This window comes from Wyeomyia smithii, chromosome 3 (assembly GCF_029784165.1).
Source record: "Wyeomyia smithii strain HCP4-BCI-WySm-NY-G18 chromosome 3, ASM2978416v1, whole genome shotgun sequence".
NCBI lineage: Eukaryota > Metazoa > Arthropoda > Insecta > Diptera > Culicidae > Wyeomyia > Wyeomyia smithii.
The window spans coordinates 111,808,841-111,831,125 of NC_073696.1; the positions used below are offsets into that span (position 1 = coordinate 111,808,841).

The 22,285-nt window shown below is 37.3% G+C and overlaps 1 protein-coding gene across 8 annotated transcripts in view; it reads right to left on the reverse strand.

Moving 5' to 3' along the window:
• Positions 1-748: 748 nt before the first annotated feature.
• LOC129727266 (protein piccolo-like) overlaps positions 749-22,285 on the reverse strand; it is a 55,646-nt gene continuing 34,109 nt past the window's right edge. For 4 of the 8 annotated variants that reach the window (XM_055684921.1, XM_055684924.1, XM_055684923.1 and 1 more), the window contains 7 exons: positions 22,076-22,147; positions 21,367-21,605; positions 21,166-21,294; positions 8,264-8,323; positions 8,025-8,156; positions 3,544-7,393; positions 2,059-2,183 (listed from right to left, as the gene is read on the reverse strand). In XM_055684921.1, the coding sequence (XP_055540896.1) occupies positions 3,834-7,393; positions 8,025-8,156; positions 8,264-8,323; positions 21,166-21,294; positions 21,367-21,605; positions 22,076-22,147 (4,192 nt within the window). In that variant the 3' untranslated portion in view covers positions 2,059-2,183; positions 3,544-3,833. Of the gene's footprint in view, positions 1,422-2,058; positions 2,184-3,543; positions 7,394-8,024; positions 8,157-8,263; positions 8,324-21,165; positions 21,295-21,366; positions 21,606-22,075; positions 22,148-22,285 lie in introns of those variants that run through there. The other 4 variants (XM_055684916.1, XM_055684920.1, XM_055684919.1 and 1 more) reach the window with 4 other exon arrangements.

Sequence of the window (22,285 nt, forward strand, 5' to 3'; positions counted from 1 at the left end):
AACTGAAATATAATCACTAGTGGCCTAAAACGGAAAACGTGATTGAAATGAGGTCGATATCTTGTACCGTTGTCGAGGAATGAAGGAAAGCATCCCGCGTAAAAAGAAACCGTGTAAAAAAGGACCTTACTGCATTTCGAAAATGATGTTAGGGTAGTCGTTCTTCTTTCGCTCCGGACTGGTCGTGAACGGGGGAATTTATAGTACGAGTTTCCTGCCGGAAGTTGCGTCGTTCGTCAAGAAATCCCATAAGAGCTGGCCGGATCAGGTGTCGACCCACTACTCGAAGCAATCGTTGGAAAAGAATATCGATGTAGTACCCAAGTCGGCGAACCCGCCCAACGTCTCCCACCTGCGTCCCATCGAGAAATTCTGGGTAAACCTGAAGCGTAGAATCTACTCAAACAATTCTAGAGAAACAATTTTAAAGGTCCTATCTGCTTTGATCGACTTTTTGAACGATCACTTTCATTCAATCACCACAACTTATCAAACACTTTTTAAGCCACCTTATTTGCACGAGTTGATAGTTGAGGGATCACTCTAGCCTTCTGAATGAAAATCACGCTTGGGAAAGTTACTAAAGCTGAACCATTACCAAAATAAAAAGACGCTTTACTAAACATGTTCTTGAATTCATGCTAGAATATGTATGAAAAAAATCAGTGAAAGCTTCTTCCAAATTGAAGATCCCTGGTTGTGATATGTGATTCATGCCATATGTAAAAGGGTTGTTTAGTGTGAAATATTTTTATTTGCCATGAATAAATTCTGAATTTTGCTTAAACTCCCTGCAGTATTCAATGCTTTGAGTATACTGCAGCATTCGGATTTGCCAAACATCGCTTTTTTCTTAACATTAAAAAACCTCAATTGACAGGCAAAAATAAATATCATATATTAATTAACAAAACCAAAAATAAGCATTATCCTTTCTGTTGAGTAACTTCCGACATGTTTTGTTTGGATATCCTTTGCTGCGAAAAAAATCTCTTGGTGTTGATCATAATGGTGCAACTAACAAAAGTTGACCCAGATAACAAGATTTCAGTGACAAGGCCAGAATCAATCATAACTATTCTTCATAAATTTGAGATCTCACACTCACACAAACTTTAGTGTATTCAATTGATAGCGGTATAGGATTATAAAAACCGTTAGGAGAAGTTTATTGTGTTTCGAATATAAAGTATTTTTTTGTGCTTTTTTCATTTTTTTTCTGAACGGTAAACTTATTTAGTAGGTAGTATACGCCTAACGCTAGCTTTTTATATAACTAGTAAAATGCTACAACAAGTTCGTTAGTATGTATGTGCGTCTACGGGATCGTGTAAATTTGTTTTATGTTGACGGTATAATTTCGTAATGTGATAGCTCTTCGGATAGTTCCTTGCTCGATTAAAAGTCAGTTTCTCCAGGCCCTGGAATGAGAGGAAATATTTAGTCCAAGAGATTACAAGTTTTTGATCGTTTGAAGATGCATCAATAACACTGCAAACAAATAGGTGTAAGTAAGGGTCCGTCTTCGATCAGGTATTGCATCGAAAGCTTCGTTGCTACTGTAGGGCACAGAAGGATCATTACGTAACAAACACACAAATAAATTAAAGCGAATTAAGGCACTATGCATGCTGTATTTAGGCGTTGGTACCTACACGAATAAGTTCTATTTTTACAGAATTAATTCATTGAGTTGATTCATACCAATTGACACACAAAGCAGTATTGTCAATGAATTTTGTTTATTCAGTATTGAACCAGACTCAATAAACGAATTCGTCTTTCAATTGATTTGGATTTATAAGTTTTAAAGCATAAAACATATATTATCAAGTGAATTATTACCAAATAAAAAATTAAAAAGAATAATTTTGTCTCTAATAACGGAGTAATGAGCCTTGGTCTAAATCTCGAGCAAAGTAATATGTGCATTTGTGTTTTTATAGACTTATGATATACACATTAAGTCTGTACTTGGCATTACATTGTTATGTTGTCGTGCTAAAAGCATTAAAATTTGATAGTTTTTTTATGCATAAAAAAACACAATTTACTCACTGTAAAGTGTTTGTGTGATGTAATAATCCGTAAAATCATTTTACTAGTTATATATCGTATTTAAGACATTAAACAGCAAGATCACAAATGTACCTTTTTCTTTCATTTCATCGGTACTGTTTTTACTGAAATAAAAGAACAGTGAGAACGGTGGATGCATTCCTTGATTATTACTTAAGGTGAAATGATGTTGAAGCCACAAGTGGTCGACTTCGAGCCTCTACTCCGAGTTTTCAAAAGCCCAAGATTCGGAAATAGTAATTGCGTTCCCTGTGAAAACACTATTTTGTGTTTGCTCCACCATAGCAAACATAAAATAGTGTTTTCACAGGTGACGTATAAGTTATAGGCGAGTTTTGTGCCTTTGAAAATTCGACGTGGTAACTCGCAGTCGGTTATTAGTGGCTTCAACACCGTTTCACCTTAATGGTAGGGGTGATACGTATTATAATCTGTATTACTTAGAGTCTCAAACAAAGCCTGCACAAGTTAGTTGAATTAGGCGGTACACTTTAGCTGTTCATAGATTGTTTCGTATTACTTAGGTTTAGTGTTAATAATTAGAGGAAAACTTCACCTTCAACTTATATCTCTGTTTTAGTATTTTGAAGAATGCAAAACAAAACTTGAGCAACATTGGTGTTGGATGGAATATTATTTATATCACTCCAATGCATTCGTAGGAAACTTTTGAATATAAATCTCAAATTTAGTCCGAGGATAATCTTTTTTTTATTAAAGTATTAATTTGACAGTAGTAAATGATTAAATCAATTTAACATATATCTTGTGTTGAATGTGAAAACTGAAAAAAATCCAGAATATCCAGAAAATACACCCTGCACTGCTGAAATCAGCTTAACTGCCAACATGTAGGAGATTATGCTCTTCTTCTTTTACGAGTAAGGTACTTAACGCCAAAGGTGGAGTTTACTCTTGTGTAATGGCGGGAGATTGTATTACAATTCTATATCGATTATTGTGGTTATTGATACAAAAAAGCACTATCTGGTATTGTGTCCAAAAACATATATATTTTGCAGCTATGTAGTGTACTGAAAAAACTCTGTTGCTGTCTAGAACTCACAAAAATGCAAAATAAAGCTTTGAGAGTTTATCGTATGTTGCAAAATCAAACAAAAAGATAAATTTAGGTTCTTCAGTCTTCTTTATCGAGCCCTAAACCTATCTTTTTTCTCGGAAAACGTAGTATTTAACGTAATATTTCAATGAAATTATTGATAAGTTTAGTGCCTGTCAACGTTTTTGAATGGTTTAAAAAAAGAAGAAGATGCACGCTTGTTCAAATTCCTTGATTTCGGCATAAGGCAGCTTGTTTTGGTACATAGTCATTCGATACCTTTCACGAAAGTGATTTCGAAACTTTTAAAATATTACTTTAAATACTACCGATATAAATCGATAAACACAGTGGTGCGATGAAATTACAGCCAATAAAACAAAACCAAGTAATTTGGAAGATACCTGCGTTTCTGAAATCTTGATGGTATGCTTTTGTTATTCATGCTTTCTGCTGCTTCATGTTTTGAACCTTTTCTCATAAATATACATTTCGCTAAATGCTCGAATTAAGTAAATCGTTCCAGTTTATGACAGAAAAAAAAAAAACAAAGCGCTTCGTTGCGGAAATGTGTTTCATCTCATGTGCAGAATAGGCTTCCTCGCGGATTTCAGTGCCCCCTAATTCTCAAATATTTAGTTTTAATAAATCTTGCGCCTTTTGCTTTTGCTAAAGCAAACACTAATTCATCAGCTCAATCCAAACACGGAGGCACGGAGCGACTGGATGCACGAGATGCAGGACGTGAGCGGGAAATTAAACCTGAATCAGAGGTGTCGGATTCTCGGACTTCCGCAAGTCGCGATATGCTTTTGTTACTGAGTACACATGGACACCTGGCAGACCAGTTGGTTGATTTTCGATTCGCGGTGTGCTCTTGTAAGTTTTTAAATGCTTTTGATGGTAATGTTTCCAGATGATTAGCTGTATCATGAGGAGATATGTTTCTAGGCGCTTCATTCCATGTTTCGTAGTAATCGGAATAAGAGTTCCGATAATCTGATTTAAACTCCTGTGGGGTTAAGGCAGGTGTCGAATCGACAGTTATTATATTATCCTCATTGGAACTGATTGTTCCGTTCGATTCTAGATCTTCCTGGAGAATCTTCAATGCAGCTGCATGCAGTTTCTCTAGCGGCAAATTACGGAACAATCTACCCTTCTTTTTCATCAATAAACTAAGTACTAGTTCCTCGGCAAGTTTTTCATTGCTCACTCCTGATACAGGAGATGCGGAGGAAGTGGAAGACGATAAGCTTTCAATACCAGAAGAAGACTGATGTCTGATTGGCAGTGATAAACGATCTCTACGATCGGCGGCAGTGTTCGATGTACTGGAGTTGTCCTCGAAAGATGATTCTTTGCAATTAATGTAACTAGGACGGTATAGATTCTTAGTCTGTTCGTCGTTCTGCTTGCTACCCTCGACGAACTCCATTGGTTGAACTTCTTCGTCCTCGCTATCACCATTGTTACTTTCGTCCTGCAAAAGTTTGAATAATCTGGAATGTGTCGCCGCTCGTTGGTAACGTGTCATTTTTCGCATCTCGGGGAAACATTCAGAGTCCGTTTCCACTTCTGATATATGTTTGCTTATATCCGACGTAACGCCAGAATCATCTTCTGCTTCCGATTCATCACAGGCTCGTTTCTGCGCTGCCGGAATTGATGAATGGCTTGAAGAATCACCTAGTTTTTGTCGCTTGGAGACTTCAGATTTTGTATTTGACGATTGAGTTTCGAAAATAGATATTCTTTCTCGCACCGAAAGTTTTTTATCGTCCATTTTAGAAATTTGAGTGAGTGTACTCAGAATAGTATTGCATTTGTGATCAATTTTTTCCAGGGTTGGTACAGTTTTCAAAACAACGGTAGAAGCTGTCTCTTTTTCTGCTGCCTGTGTATTATTCTGATTCTGCTCCGTTTCGGCAGTCCCCAAATCTGATTCCTCTTTAGAAGTATTAGTTGTTTCATACTCTTCACTGTTATCTTCGCTCTCTTCTTCAGAACTTTCTTCTTTCATATTGTAGGCCGATTGCTTCCTGTCTTCCGCAATGTCGCTACTATTCGGACAGTTACTGTCAGGTGCTTCTAGACCTATTGTCCGTATTTTGTTCCAGGTACTAGAGTTATTATTTTCGTCCAATTTTAAACTTTCCTCGTCAGTTTCGACGCTATGTTTTCGCTTATTGAACAAGTCGTGAGTCACTCTTTCGTTTTCGCTTTGCCAAAATTGAATCGAATCTTCTTTGTGCTCTTTGGTGCATTGTTTTAAGAAAGTCTCTACATTTTCGTCAGCCTTCCATAGATCGATTGCCTCCGTTGGTCCGTTTTCGTTATTCCAGAAATCAGGTTCACCATCCCTGTAGTTGTCATCATTACTTTCGCCATTGCACATTCCATCACGGACAATGCTAACCTCTCGACTACTCCAAAACTCTCTTGAGTATGATCTACTCGGTCGATTGAACTCTTCCTCTTCTCCAATTTGACTCCAAAAGTCTATCTCTTCATCATCGTTTTGCGGTTCAGCTTCTGCTGATACTTTCTCTTCGGCACTTTCTTCGGATTGTTTTACTGAACATTGAGACTCTGTAGTAGCCGCTGTTTTTGCTTTCAGTGGTAAAGAAACAGACACTGATACTTGTGTATCTTCCTCATACTCCAGCGAAAAATTTCGCGTATGATTTTCTTCACTCTCACCTGCGATTTCATTTATCGATTTGCTACTTGTTGAAGGAATAGTGATAGTAACTGTTACATCAGCATCTGTGCTTTTTTCAACCATTTCTAACGGTGAGTCTTTCTCACTTTCGTAATCATCTTTGCTGCAATTTGAATCTTCTTCACTTTCACTACTCTCGTCTTCCTCTGTGAATTGAGTGTTGAAATTTTCTACTACGTCAAATGGTTTAACATTTTGCTCAATCTTGTTTCGCTTGTTACCGATATTACAGTCAGCAATTTTTCCGGAACTATTTCTGGGATTATCTCTTTGCTCACTTTCATGATTAGCCACATCACCGTCAATACTTCCTGATTTGATATCCACACAATCTTTATTCTCCTCCATACTGATTTCCTCCTCCGATTCTGACTCATAACTTTCGTCTGAGCTATCCGAACCAACCTCATGTTTCTCATCTTGCACATTTTCTTTCAGCGAAATGCATTCATCCTCAAGGTGTTCTTCGATATCATCATCTGTTTCGTTTCCATTGTCGTTTTCCACTAATTGATCCTCATGGTCCACGTCGAGATCATTTGCTAGTGTAGATGAGCAATCGCTTAACGTTGAATGATTGCTGCAAACGCTCTCTCTTCGACTTGGATTCGCTGAGCACGTATAGTTACTTTCCTCTTCGAAAATTACACTCAGCTGGTGTGGCAGATGCTCCGGTGGATTGCTTTCGCAACCGACTGTTTCTTCGTCTTCGCTTTCCTCACTGGTGTCTTCTTTCTCGGTGTCTGGCAGTTCTTTGGGATTACTTTTTCCATTTTCCAGCGGTTTTTCTTCTGCACCTATGTGTGTTTCTATGTCATCTTCCTCATCCGAATCTGAACAGGCAGGCTTGGGGGAAGGTGTTGCTAAGGTACTTTCTTCGAAAGTACGATATCTTTCGTTCAGTGGACTACTGGGTGAGCATCGGACTATAGAGCCTTCGTCCGGTGAAAAGAAAACCTCCGGTGTGGTGCTAAAGTTAGCCAATCGCTCGGAGAGACGCTGCAAGCTGCTCTGGGAACGCGTAAGTGGATGTGGTCGGTTGTTAAGATCGCTCAGAATGGATTCGACATCGGACGAGTCGTCGGGAGTCGGTGTGACTACAATTCGTGGCGGTGGTGTCTTGATGACGTAAGTATGAGTCGGCGAATCCGAAGCAATGTTTTCACAGTAGGTGAAATGTGGTTGCCCTATCTGATAGTATGGAGGAGGCGTACATGGTGAACATGGTTCTTGAGGATAGTAAAAATGATGTGGTGAGATGTAACCCGGGTAGTAGGCGCCGCGCTCGTAGTGACCATGAGGTGGTAATGGAGGAAGTGGAAGAGGGGGATAGTAATAGCCTGGTGCATGATGGGGTGTTGGTTGTAACGGAGGATGGGGATAGTATTGTGGATTACCGGGATCGTAATAATGCCAATTTGGATTACAGCAATAGTGAGGTTGAGGCGGATACGGATATGGTGAATATCGGATTTCGCCGCCGCATGGTAAATTTTGATTACCTTCAGTGTCAGAGGAATTTGTGTCGGCTGTAGAAAGAAACGATAAATGAGATAAAAAATAATAGCGATTGTGAAACCGAATGTACCGATGGGTAAGAAAAGATGGTTTTATGACATTTATAGTCGGAAAATGTTGATTTAAGTGAATAGCAGATTGAAAATGATTTATACTGTTATCGGTTTTGCTAAATATTGATCACTGTCTACTCACTGAAAGCAACTCATGAATGACATGTATTTTATGAAACTGACGTAATAGATGTGCCCGCTATTATAGACAATATTATGCCTCAGTTTCCTACAAATTGTATCAAATTCTGTTTATTTCAACACAAGCCTGATGCTAAATTGATCAATCATTACTAGTTAATGTACTGAATATGGTTTAAAGGTTGTATTGAGAGGCAAACGTGTCAATCGGATAAATCCAGTTATTGTTTTCAAAATAATACCACGATTTTTATAGGATATAATTGGCTAGTACAGTTATTTGTTTGTAGATTGTAATTATAAAACAACCATCAGTTGTGAAAACTAGTTTCAATATAACAAGTTTGAGCTAAAAGTGTGAACTACTATTTGTATTTCAAAAGTTTCTGTATCAGAAGGATCAACTCTGAGTTGGGTTTATGTTACTGGATATAGAGAATCGACTTACCGGGTGCGTCCGATTGTGTCATAGCTTGCAGTATTTTGAACGATCGGCTCGGGATAGCGCTTCCAGTGTATTTCTTCGGTTCTTCCACTTTTTGTTCGCTGGGAGGCACATAGTGCTGCGGTTGATCATCTTCTGCAGGGTAAGTAAAACAAACAGTTTTTATATTTGATATTCAGTCTGCATAAATTCACATAACACTCTATTAAGCGTAACAATTCATTGTTCACTGTGTAACATACCTGATTCACAGAAATTTCCACGATTTTGCACAAACATCTGTTTCGGGCGATTTACTGAGCCTGTAATTATGTCAGAGTGTTACTGATATTTCACATATTTTTTTTAGCTCTGGTCAACTATGATTTAGCAAACAAAAATATAGCGTCAGTCAGAGGCATTGAGCAACAATCATAATATAGCGGTAAAAAAGCATTGTGTGAAGCTTTTATGTAAGTAAAAGTAAAACAAAGCCTTGGTGCTACATTCCGATGCGGAACTCGGCTGTTTATTATACACAGACTTCGCAGCCAATTGTTAGTTTTGCGGGGCTAGCGCTATGATCCTACTGACACCAACAGTCGTTCCCGAACCGGGGCTCGATCATACGACGACTGGATTTTAGGCCAGCATTGTACCTCGAGACTAGTTAGAGGGAAGCTTTTATGTACAGTATGCAAAAGAAGTTTATCCATCCCTCTTCAATTTTCATTTGTGTTCCTGGTAAAAACCAGGTTAGTTTATTAGGTGATCCTTTATGACTTATCAATTTAAGTTTATTTATCACATTGCCATTGAAAATACGGCATTTATACCTTTTTTTTTAATACCTTTCCTTTAGATTTTATGTGATGAATTATCACAAAAGGGTAAAAAATCAAGCAAAAAGAGTTAATCCACCCCGAAGGAATACTAAGATTTGTGTGTTTGAAGGCTGTATTACACTCTTTTATCAAGCGTCAAATATTTGTTCCTTTTTGACCGATAAAAATTTGGTCAAAGATAATTGTTTGTCACTCTAGCTGTCACTCTTGAAGTTTTTGTGCTCAAAATATAGGTTTCGTATTCAAAATTGCAAGTTATTTGTTGCAAAATGCCTAAAAACCCCAGACGTCATTTCAGGGACCAGTGATGACTGCAATAAGATGATTTGGTCAGACGAGACGAAAGTAATGCTATTTGGGTATTATGGTATCACAAGACTATTCAGCTTTTTACGCACGATAATGGCGGTCGCTATAATGTGTGTTCGTAATATGTGAACCTCTCTGCTTACGTCAATTTTGGGATTTCTGCTAAATTGGCAACAAAAATGTTGCCAGATATATTTCTTTTTTGATAAACTACATGAAAACTTCAAACTGACGTAAGCCGAGTTGTCAAAGGGGTGGGTAATTCAATACGAACTTTGCATTATAGCGTCCGTCATTATGGCTCGTAAAAAGCTGGATCAGAGGGGATTCACTGCTGTCAAATTCCATATATGTGTGCGTTATCGCAGATCAACTCTGGTCCATGACGTTTGTTGGTCCATGACGTTTGTAACCATGAACAATAACGGGGGAAAAATATCACTACACAACACATTCATGAAAGTTTTCCGCGGTTTCTCGCGTTTTGATAAAAAAACGTTCCAATTATATAATATTTCACATCGATCAATTTCATGACTAAAAAGAACAAAAACCAAAACAAACGCCATGTTGCCAAATATGTTGGTTACACGATGTTTGACAGATAGATCCCCCCTAAGCTGGATAGCGACGAAAAAGGAGTTTTTGCGGCCTACATTCAAGCTTGGCGGTGGTGAGTTACTTTGCCAACATTAATTATTCAACACACTGTGCATGACTTTGCTTTTTTCACCAGGTAGACTCATGGTGCGGAGATCTATGGCTACATCCGGCGTAATAGAACTTGAATTCTTCGATAAAATTATGATAAAGGAGGTTTATACGTTCCAACAAGTAGAAGATCCAAAGCATGGTTTCGCAGTGGTTCAGAGGCGTATCAAGGTCAGACATCCCAAGAGTAGAGATTTTTTTCACTTCCTTCTCAAAATACTTCTGTTGCCTGCACTAGCAGTCGGGCAATCACATTGAGAACGTATTGGAAACAGAGCCTTACAAAAGGAAACGAAAAATGTACTTCGTGTGTCGATTCGGCATCAGTTGGAGGATGTCTTCGAAATAGCGAATGTAGAAGAGAAAAGTAAGCTTGACGTTCGTGCCAGCACTACACAAACAACGCGTTTCGGGAACAGCTCGAATGCACCGAACACATTTTCCCCCTTTTTCATTTGACTATGACGAATGTCGTGTGAAGGCTGTTAAAAAATACTATAGAAAGAATAAGCGTTGGGAGTAAAATAAAGCTTACGGACAGCCTTCGGCCAAAGAAAAGCCAACTCGGCAATAGAGTGACTCTGTACTGAAGGATGTGTGAATCGCATACCGAATGAAAGATACAACCCAACCATACAAAATATCGTCGACATGGGAAAAAGAGGAACGGCTAAGAAAAAAACCTTCGTCTATGGGGAGCTAGATGACACGTTTTAGCCGCAAAACATTTGACGTAGGACTATGTCTTACCGCCGGTAGCCTTTCAACAGCTCACAACTTTTACCCTAACTATTTTCCCCAGCTCAGCACCATTGGCCTGAGCCTTGAATCAATTAACGGATTGGAGCTAATTGTCTAATCTCAACAGCTCTTAGATCAGAGTTGGAAGCCTTATTCACCAGCTTCTTGAGGGATGGGTGAAAATCAGCAACATCCAACGTTCCACTAACAGCAGACAGCAATGCTACGACGTTTCCAGGTCCAGCTCACAAGAAGAAATAATTGTTCGCGCGTATGTTTTTTTTCTTTTATACCCGCATACTGGCAACTGAGAAGCCCAGCCCTGCTTGTCATTTGTTCTATTCCCTAAGTTGCGTTTGCTTCCGCATCAGAAAATATCACTTGTAATGTGAAACACTTGAAATAGCCTGCAATCCTAATTTAGTGGGTGGAAGTGTTTGTGCTATGTCACAGTGCACATTGGTCCAGAAACCAAATTTAGGGGGAAATTTGGGTCTAGAGCTCTATAGCAATGTTTTAGAGAAAAACTTTTTTCTACAAAGTTGTTACATATGATAAAGCGCTTATTGAAAAATTATCAAAAATTAGGGTGACCAAAATTTTCGATGTAATCAAGTATCTAACTTTTTTATATTTGTAGATAGAAGAAAAACATGTTCTACAATGTTATAGCTTCAACAATTTTAAGTAACTTTGTAAAATAAAGTTTTTCCCTATCTTTGAAAACAAATGATTTATATTGTAAAAATATATTTTGCACTCTAACTTCTTTATTTTAAGTTTTACCTTGAAACTGTCGTTGAACGACTTTGAGAGTTTTTTAAGAGAAACAATTTGCAATGCTGATATCGTAAATATCTTAATTCTACTCAAAGTTATTATTGTTTTTCAAAAAAAACATGCGTTTTTCATTTGTTTGTCATTCTTTTTGGGGCAAACATAAAAAATATCTCTTAGTCTCATTTTGAAGGGCATGCTTGACTCTATAAATTAAGGAATTTTTAAAAATATGTTATTTTTGTCCCCTTAACAACCCAACGAAACAATACGGGTTTGATTATTTTCAACATAGATGCATCCGTGCGATTTTGAGCACAATTGAAGCACTTTGCGTGACCAACTTCGAAATAGGGTGACCATAAAAAACGACTGTGTTCGATGTATTTAATTTAAAAAAAAATCATAGCTTTTGAACCAGTTGATCGATTTTCGATCTTTTTGGGTCAAATTGAAGGTAATTACGTCTAGTTATAAGAAAAAATACCAAAAAAATAAATCTGGGTGCTTTTATATGCATAATGTATAAAATCATTGAAATTTTCGGCTTGTTTTTAAATTGAATTTACTCAAATTTAAAAAATAACATGTCTCTAAAAGTTGCTCCATTAATAGAGTCAAGTATGCCCTTCAAAATGAGACCAAGAGATATTTTTTATGTTTGCCCCAAAATGAATGACATACAAATGAAAAACGCATATTTTTTGATGAAAAATATTAATAACTTTGAGTAAAATTGAGATATATACGATGTCAGCAACGCGAATTGTTTCTCTTAAAAAGCTCTTAAAGTCGTTGAAAGACAGTTTTGAGATGAAACTTGAAATAAAAAAGTTAGAGTGTAAAATATGTTTTTTCAATATAAATCGGTTGTTTTCAAAGATAGAGAAAAACTTTATTTTACAAAGTTACTTAAAATTAACGGAGCTATAACATTGTAGAACAAATTTTTCTTCTATCTACAAAGATAAAAAAGTTAGATACTTGATTGCATCGAAAACTTTGGTCACCCTAATTTTTGATAATTTTTCAATGAGCGTTTTATCATATGTAACATTTTTGTAGAAGAAAGTTTTTCTCTAAAATGTTGCTATAGAGCTCTAGACCCAAATTTCCCCCTAAATTTGGTTTCTGGACCATTGTGCATTGTGCAGTGGTTACAGGCGTTATATTTACGAAATCATCGAAAGCGCGTCAAGTGGAAGAACCTAATAGAAAGCGTGACGGGAGCAGCACGCACCCTGCAGTACCGTAAAAGAAGGCGAGAAGTTAAAGGCATTTCGGCTGAAACTGTTGCTGGTCCGTCACATAGAGTAGACGGTTCTTCGTGTGAACCATTCACATGAATGCGTTCACAGATTTTGTTCAAAGTTGGGGGAATCATTCATCTACTGTCTCTTTGAAAAAATCCCAATTTTGGTTTCGATTGGAAAACCTCCCGCTCTCCAGGACCCCCCTCTTTATAGCCAAGTCGCGCAATTTCTGTCAAAAATCTCTTTTTTCTTTTTCTTACAATTCATAGACGTAAGATGTCCGAAAAATACTGATAGATGATTTTTGAAGAAAATAAACCAAGGAATCCAGAAAAAAAAAGTTTCGACCGGAAGTGTTGCCAGATAAATCATTTTTGTATTTGAAAACTAAATTTACATTTTTCGGCTTATGCCGCCATTTTTATTTTAAATTTGATAATTTTATCGTGTTCCTTGGAACATTTAACATATGAAACAACTATCATCCCGAGGTAATATGAGCCAATCTCGAGATATAACATTTTTTACGAAAAAAGTTGTAAACTTCGTAATTATTTTATTTTATAATTTATAGACGTAAGACACCCGCAAAATAGTGATAGGTGAACTTTGAGAAAAATTAACCAAGGAATCCAGGAAAAATATTGTTTTTGCCCGGAAGTGTTGCCAGATAGATTATTTTTGTATTTTAAAACTAAATTTGCATTTTTCGGCCAACGCAGCTAATTTTATCTTAAATTTGATGGTTGCATCGTGTTTCTCAGAAAATTTTACGTAAGAAGCACTCCGTGGTAATATGAGCCAATCTTGCGATATAACATTTTTGCGAAAAATTAATTACGAAATTCAAAACTTTTTTCGTAAAAATTCTACATCTCGAGATTGGCTCACATTACCACGGGGTGATAAGTGTTTCTCACGTAAAATTTTACAAGAAATACGATGAAACCATCAAAATTAAAATAAAATTAGCTTCATTTGCCGTAAAATGCAAATTTAGTTTTAAAATACAAAAATAATTTATCTGGCAACACTTCCGGTCAAAAACAATATTTTTTCTGGATTCCTTGGTTAATTTTCTTCAAAATTCGCCTTTCACTATTTTTCGGGTGTCTTACGTCTATAAATTGTAAAAAAAAATAATTACGAAGTTTACAACTTTTTTCGTAAAAATGTTATATCTCGTGATTGGCTCATATTACCTCGAGATGATAGTTGTTTCTTGTGTGAAATTTTCCAAGGAACAATTTAAAATAAAAATGGCTGCATTTGTCGAAAAATTTAAATTAATTTTATATTTTTTCTGGATTCCTTGATTTATTTTCTTCAAAAATCATCTATCAGTATATTTCGTACATCTTACGTCTATGAATTGTAAGAAAAAGAAAAAAGAGATTTTTGACAAAAATTGCGCGACTTTGCAATAAAGAGGGGGGTCCTGCAGAGCGGGGGGTATTCCAATCGACACCAAAATTGGGATTTTTCCAAAGTGATAGTAGATGAATAATTCTCCCAACTTGAACAAAATCTGTGATGGTCGTGTCCAGAGCCGGATTTACGATTGTGGGGGCCCGGGGCCCAGTTTACAGTGGGGGCCCTAGAATAAAACAAACCCGTTTTTTTATCGTACGAGTTAAAAACACTTATTTCTCATTGAAAAGTTACCAAAAATTTGCTAGATTTTTTCTTACGAGTTTTTTTTTGCAGAGAACTTATTGATTGAATAATCAACATTCAGCTCCTTCAGAATATTGTACTCTCAACTTAACAATGCTAAGTTTGACAGCCTTTCACTCTTCATAGTCGTACGCAACCTATTTTCAATCAATTTCATCTTCGATAAAGACCTTTCTCCAGTTGCGTTCGAGATCATTAGGCTCAAATAAATAAATGTATGCAACTTCTCGAAATCCGGATTTTTTTTCTTGATATCTGAAAAATAAAAACCTACCGCAATTCGAAAAAAAATGCGATCCGCAAGCAAAAATTTGCACACAATTTGAGAAAGACTGCGCAAATATAAGGCCACGCTGGCAATAATCTACAGAACCTAGGAAAAAACTAGGGGTAAGCGGGGTAAGACCGCCCCCTTAAGCAATTCTGTTTATAGAAATAAAGTTGCGGCTGCAATTTCATTTTTTCTTCGCTAAGAGGTTCTTCTATTCAATACCCGCATTTGAAAAATAAGAACTGAAATATTTCTGTACATTTTCCAGTTTTTTTTAAATTTTTAAAAATTCATTGAAAATGTGCAGATCTTTTTCATGCGGGGTAAGCCCGCCCACCAGCGGGGTAAGATCGCCCACCATTTTTTGAGGATAAACAATATTTTTAGGGCCGAAACGGTTGATTTTATCGGTATAGTGTCTCTGACAAAGTTGAGGATGGTATTTTTTTTTCTTTTTAAATAAAATATACACTGCGAAAAATCAGAAAAAAAAATTTCTAAGTTTCAACTTATTTTATTTTCTGATTATTCAAGTGCAGATCAATGTTTAGGTAACTTTTTTGGTTTTCAAAATAAATAGATTTTTTAGAATTGGGGGTTTTCAAGATATTGAATTCATAATATACCTATCTACAAGCTAAAAATTAAAACTCATTAAACCTGTCTGTATGATTCTTTTGAAGAATTATTATGTATAGAAAAATACTAATAATTATTCTTTCGTTTATTTATATTTTCAATTTTCTATGTTTTTTTTTTTTGAAGAACAAAATTATCAACGACTCTATACACCAAACAAACCGTCCAAAAAAAAAATTCTTCACAAAAATTTAGCTATTAATATTTCTATTACTCCATGATCCAACAACCATAAAATTTTAGCTTACCTTTTGTAGATTTTACAGGCAAAAACATATTTTTTCAAATAAATTTGAAAAAAAAAAAAATATATTTCTAATTCTATTTTTATATCTTTTCTTTAAATTTTTTTAGAGTGTGTATTTTTTTCGGAAGTAAAAAACTACTATTTTCAATTCTGCCGGAGACGTCATACCAATCAAACAAACCATCATGGCTCTAAAATTATTTTGGTTCATTAACACCATTTTCACACAGGTTTACTTTTTTCAAAAATAAGTCTTGTTAAAAGATATTACTAGAAAATCTTCAACCAAATCGAAAATGGTCGATTAACATCGATGTCTTATGTGGCTTGAAGTTGCTTTACTGATCCTGTAAATATTCCCTTTGTAGTGTCGAGGCATTTGGGTCTTGAAGTAAAACAACAAGCAGTTGGATACGTGGCGGTTTTACCCCTTGTATAGTGGGCGACTTTACCCCCAGTGGAACATTTTCATATTTGACCGAGAAAGTAGTCAAAATTACAAGATTACTCACGGCCTTCGATATTCCCGAAAGAAGATAGATTCAGGCAAGCGATTAAACGTATATTCACGAACAAAACAATAGATTTTTAGACTGAAAAACCTTAAGTCCCGTTGCCGCAAAACAATAGCGCATTGACTGGTTGCCAGCTGAAAGGTTGTTTTTGATTATTTCTGCGACCGTTCGCGCACTATCAAAACAGAAAAACGTGCAAAATGTTATGTAATTATACTGTGATAGACACGTTAAAGAAATTTTTCAATTATTCTATAACTTGGTAGCAAACTACAGTGGGCGGTCTTACCCCGCAGGGCGGTCTTACCCTGTTTACCCCTACACACTTCTGCAGGTCAATAAAATCTGCACACGGACTCTGAAAATCTGCATTTTGCAACGCAAATCTAGTATCCCTGATTCGGACAGGTAAACTTATTTTCGGAACCAACAGCAATGTATTAAAAAAAACTTGTGGATTATCTTCTTTCCTGCTTGATCTCCCATGCGCGCTGGTTCGATTCGAATGGTGTGTTAATGTGTGTCATTCCAAGAGAATCGAAGGTAAAATCTTATGGATGTGGTTGTGATATTGGCGCTCGCGAAAAAATAACACTGAAGGAAAGTTTCAGATTGAAATGGTCTGTTCAAATTTTCTTACTGTAAATTGAACTTTTGATTGAATCTCATTTTTGATAGAGAGAAGAACTTTTTCTCGTTTTGTGGGGGCCCCAAAAATGTGGGGGCCCGGGGCCCGGGCCCCCTGGGCCCCCCCTTAAATCCGGCTCTGGTCGTGTCCAAGTTTGTGCTTTTTCGTGGTCACTTCGTATGGAATGACCCATACAGAATTATATGATCTTTGACCACCAGTAGTGCCACTGGGCGTCCTCCTCATAGAAAAAAAAATTACGTAGTTCATGGACGACCCCTCGAATTAAACAAATTTTGCCTAAATATATATATTTTTTTAACATGTATATGTTGTCTTTCTAATCCGGTTTTTATGGTTAAAAGAGGACATTTAGATACATGTATAATACCATGAATTGACAACTTACTAGACATTGAATTAGGTGGAACCGCTGAAGTTGAAGGCTCCATAATAAAATTTAACGAATTTATGAATTTGAAAACCAAGACACTGGAATCACACAACGTTCTAAATGAATGCGAAAAGATGCGGAAGACGACGTATTCTTTGTTTTTTTTTTCTCATACAGCAAACTATGTGCTTTACTTTTGTATGCAAACGAGTGCGAAGCAAAAGCAATCTGTAAACGAGCTATTGTTAGCCGGAGTTTGATGGTATGAATTTGCTGCTAGGATTTGACACTTCAATCAGTTTCAATATTGTTTTAAATATGCAGAAAGTTATAAATTAGTTTGACAAAAATAAGATTTCATAAATATTTGTTTACTGTTTTCTTTTTAACACGTTATTTTATAACTGTTGATTGATAAATTCTGTGACTTTTGTCCAAATTTATATTTTATCCTTACGGATTGAGTTTGATATAATAAATTTTCATGTATCATGGTTCTGATTAAAATTAATCTTGGATGAAATTTCAACTTAAAAAAATTAAAAAATCTGGTATCGCTTTTTTCACTAAAGTGAAAGTTAGCGCAGTTTTGCGCTACAGCGGACAGTGTGCATTTGAAAGCTTACGTTTTTACCTAAATTTTGAATGTAGTCACAACCGTAGCAAACTGTGGCAACTAATCTTTTAAGCTACTTTTCTACAAATATTCACGTTTTTTTAAATGTCAGGCCTACTATGACCAAATTTTACAATATCTAATGAAAGGGGTTTGTTTTGCACAATATTTACAACAACTTTTCCTCTGACGTCAAAAAATCCAAGCTATCATTGAAGCTACAGAGCGTTTCAAAGTAATGAGCTTTTCATAAAAAAAATGTCAAAAAACGTCAGTATGCCAAGCTTTGAAAAGTCATAACATATTCAGATTTCATGATATTGCGCCCAAATTTTGGATTTAGACACTTGAGTGTTATAGCAATAAAGAAAAAATATTATGAAACAGCTAACAAAAAAAAATTTTTGGCTAATGGCCAGCGCTTCCCTATTGTGCAGAGGGGTGGATATACTTTTTTGCATGGGCGCAACTACGGGGAGGGGGGCTAGGGGGGGCTTCAGCCCCCTCTAGAAAGTGTTTAGCCCCCCCTAGAATTTTCCAGATAATGATTGTATTCAATATAAATACATTCCATACTACTTATCAGAGCATCAAAATCAACAAAATTGAAATGTCGTCATTCATTGGCTAAGAACTAGTTCTGCACCCAGGATCGTTTCTCAAGCCTAGCTCTCTTACTCATCTTACCAGTCAGACAAGAGCTGTAGTAACTCGTGCTGTATCAAGAAGTTGTCGCCATTTTACTCGGTTTTGGGCTGTGTTTCACCAGTTCCTGCGCCCCTTACTTTCTGGTGCCGGTAGGGTTTGCTGAAGAAAAGTGATTTCACAGGGTTGTCGTCCGGCATCCTTACGACGTTACCGGCCCACCGCAACCTATTGTCTTTCGCTAGGTGCGCAATTGAGTTCTCTCTAAGCAGCGCTTGTAGCTAATGGTTCATGAGCTGTCGCTGTTATCCGTCGTCCGTTTGTACTCCACCGTAGATAGTCCACAGCACCTTCCGTTCGAAAACACCAAGAGGACTTCCGTAGAGGACTACCGGTTATATCAGGGTTTTGTAGTTTTTTGTATTGAAGTAGTCATGTCCGATCAGCACTGTGGTTGGTGCGTACGTATGTAATATCTGTGAAGAACGGGCCGTCGATGAGAACGTGGTCAATTGTTTTGCTGTACGTTGGTCGAGGAAAGAAGGGACTTTGGACTGCCAGCCCGTGGGAAGGTGCGAAGTTGGTGTATAGCTGGCCGTTGTCGTTCGTCACGGTGTACAGGCTGTGCGGGCCGATCACTGGCTTATATAAGTCTTTCCTTCCGTTCATGTCCCCACGGACGATCTTGATGTCTCTACGCGAGCAGCTATCGTAAAGTTTCTCTAGCTGTGCGTAGAACGTTTCTTTTTCTGCATCAGGTCTTCCTTCGTGAGGGCAGTGCACATTGCGAATAGTTTTGTTTGTTTGTTTATTGTCCAGTAGCGTAAGATTATACATCTTTTAGAAATTTGCTACCTCCGTTTTCACCATGCGTATGAACTAATCATAAAAAACTTATTCTTAACTTGTTCTTAGTGTAGTGTAGTAGTGTAGTTGTAGAACCAGCCTTTTATTCTCAACAAACACAACCTGTAGCTGATTGCCTGCCATTTCATCACACGACTCTGCATCCTGCACAGCACTTAAAACCGCTACCAAGCTCATTGGTGATGCCACCGCTTTGGTGGTACTGTGCCTTGCGGTCACAAATCCACCGTACCTTCTCTCCTTTCAGGCAAAGCTCCTGGAGCGCAACGATGTCGAAGTGGCGGGATTCTAGCTGATCCAGCGGAATCCAGTCGACATCCGGGGCGTTGAGCGATCTACTGTTACATGTACCGAGCTTCTAATCGTCGTCCTTATTTCGTCGGCTGGGTCATTGCCTATTGTTCCGGTTCGTTTTGAATTCTTGATTCTTCGTAGTATGTTTATTTTAGTATGCTGCCTTACTAGGGCTGCGATGCCTAGTCTCGCGACGGGGCTGCCGCCATAGGTGTAGCTGGCGAGACACCGCATTTCAAAGTTCAGTCGTTTGGTCCGGATCAGTCGCTGTTTGAGCCGCCCCTGGCCTGTGGGGTTCAGACAAGCTGCTCTCTAAGAAGAACAACTACCCCTTTCCTGTCAGCATACGACCAAGTTCCCACCGGTTCACCGGTTTTCCCTTGGTTGCTCGTATTAAAGTCGGTAACACGTGGAGGTAGGAATAGGGCATTATGCCTTGAACCACACTGGGGTTTATTTTATTCCAGCTAGTACGGGTGTGCTGTTAAAAAGCACTGCCCAGCCATTTACCAAACCTGGCTCTCCTCAATATCAAATCAGTGTTGCTGAAAGAGGTTGGCGTTGACGCTGTGTTCAAGATATTCAGTACATCTCCGGAGATTCTCTCCCGAAGTGATTTTTTCTGCTGTTCCGACACTATTTTAAGCGATATTAAATAAGCATATTAAAACTCCTTTTTCCGTATTTTTTTAAATTACATACATGAAAACTAGCCCCCCTAGAAATTTTCCTTAGTTGCGCCCATGAAAGCGTTATTTTTGTTGTTACATAACTGGACAACAATTAACCTTGTTTTGATTTTCTGATGTTTATTTGGAAGAAATCTAATGTTTTACTTTCTGCATACTATAGGTATTTTCACACATTGATTTATTCTGCTTATTTTCAAATTATGAAGTTAATGGAATGACTGCATTAAAAATTATTTAGAAAAAATAAAAATAAAAAGCATTTTTACAAATTTACAATAAAGGCACACTGTTTTCAAGTCCCATAAACGAATAAACATTAATAACGGATACCGAAAAACCAAGTTAATAGGGAAAGAATAACTGATATTTTCGATTTCCCTGATACCTTCTGCGAACCATTAATTTTTGCGTATTAAACGGTTGATTGAAACTGTCGGAAAAGCATTCTATACATTTAAATCATCGTGATTTTATGAATTATATAAAAAATGGGAACGGAGCTCTTCACAAATATGCAAACCAAACTAATGTTTGCACAGTTGAAAAATCCGATTGCTGAAAACAAATAAGCGGATTAATTGCCTGCGGAACTTGAAGTGGTTACAAAGATTAATTCACGACCTTCATCAAGGTGATTTTCACAATTTGGGCTTAGAAATAACTGTCGAAGGAATGTATGCAAGGACAAGGTTCATCTGTTCTGATCTGACATTGACGATGCAATAAAAAACGTATACCCTTGAATCGCTTCTTACGTCGAATAGTGTAATAACTTCGCATGTGATGTATTTACACTTTGGTTATTAACAGCCTAATAACTGCTGTCTAGTACCAATGTTACTTGAGGAACTGGAAATTATTTCTTCCGAGAACGCGGCAGGTTCAAGAGAATTTGTTTATCGAAAATATCGAAGAAAGAAGGCAAAAGCATAGCAATGTTGAGTCACGATTTCAAAGAACATCAGTAAAGCTTAAACAAAAAAAAAAAAGAACAACGCAAGAAACACACAGCAGACCACACCGGACAATAAAAGAATGTCGTACCAGCATTACTCGGACCTGAAGGCTGACCGCCTTCAGTCATGTTCTGCAGATACCGGAACGCCTTCGAAGGTATTGCGGCCCCTCGATAGCGTGGATCTTCTTCATTATGGAGATATACTTCTCCATCGACTAGTTACAGTGATAGTAGTATTAGACAGTTTGGTTAGATTCTGTAGCATAATCATTTCGGAATCTACTCACCTTGGGTTTTGACTCGATTCAGCATGGCTTTGTCCTCCTCGTTTAGCTGCATCCTTCTGTGTTGACTATCCGCTGTCTCTGAATTTCGCTGTGACTCATTGCCGGGTGTCGTAGGTTTCGATTTAGCCTCATCTTCTTCCAATGTGTCTGTTATCTGTTGAAGTACCCTGAACGACCGCGACTGATTTGGTGTAGTTGCACCGTTCCACGACTGCGAATTGTTACTGCTTCGTGGATCACTAAAATGAATAAAGCCTTTTAGCCGCAGCGAAAGATTCTCAATGAAAGAATTAGATACTACAGCATGTGGGAATCTATAAAATGGCAAACTAATGTCCAGTTAAATTATTGGTCGATTATAGATGACGCACTAAGTCGCGTGTCGATTGATGTTTCGAAACATGCTCAGGACAGAAATATGTAGTTGTGTTTTAACGGATAGTTTAGGTCATCAATTTAAAAAAATAAAATGCTAGTCTAAGACACATTGTCATCAAGACTGACGTGTATAGTTGTCAATGAAACATAGAACTGAGCACGTGACGGTTCTTCTGCCATGTAATGTTACTACTTCATCCGTAGCATGCGTTATGCAGAAATATGGCAAAAATTGCAAGACAAAAATTAACGCGAAAAAACAACAACAAAAGAACAAAAATGTAACACGAAGCAACAAAAATAACTTGCTTCTCGTTGGCTGTCGGTATACCTGAGTCTATTTTTAAGAAAACGAAGCTTTGCTTCTAGCGGGATATCGTGAATGATATATCTATGATCGCCACTGTATTGGTAATTGGGCAATAATCATTTCGCGGATCGAAGAAGAAAAAGAAAGCGCAGAACGAGAGAAAGTTGGTTAATAGTCGCTTTCTATACTACAATAGGCTAGAAGAGTAGTAAGGATTCTACAAGCAAGTGT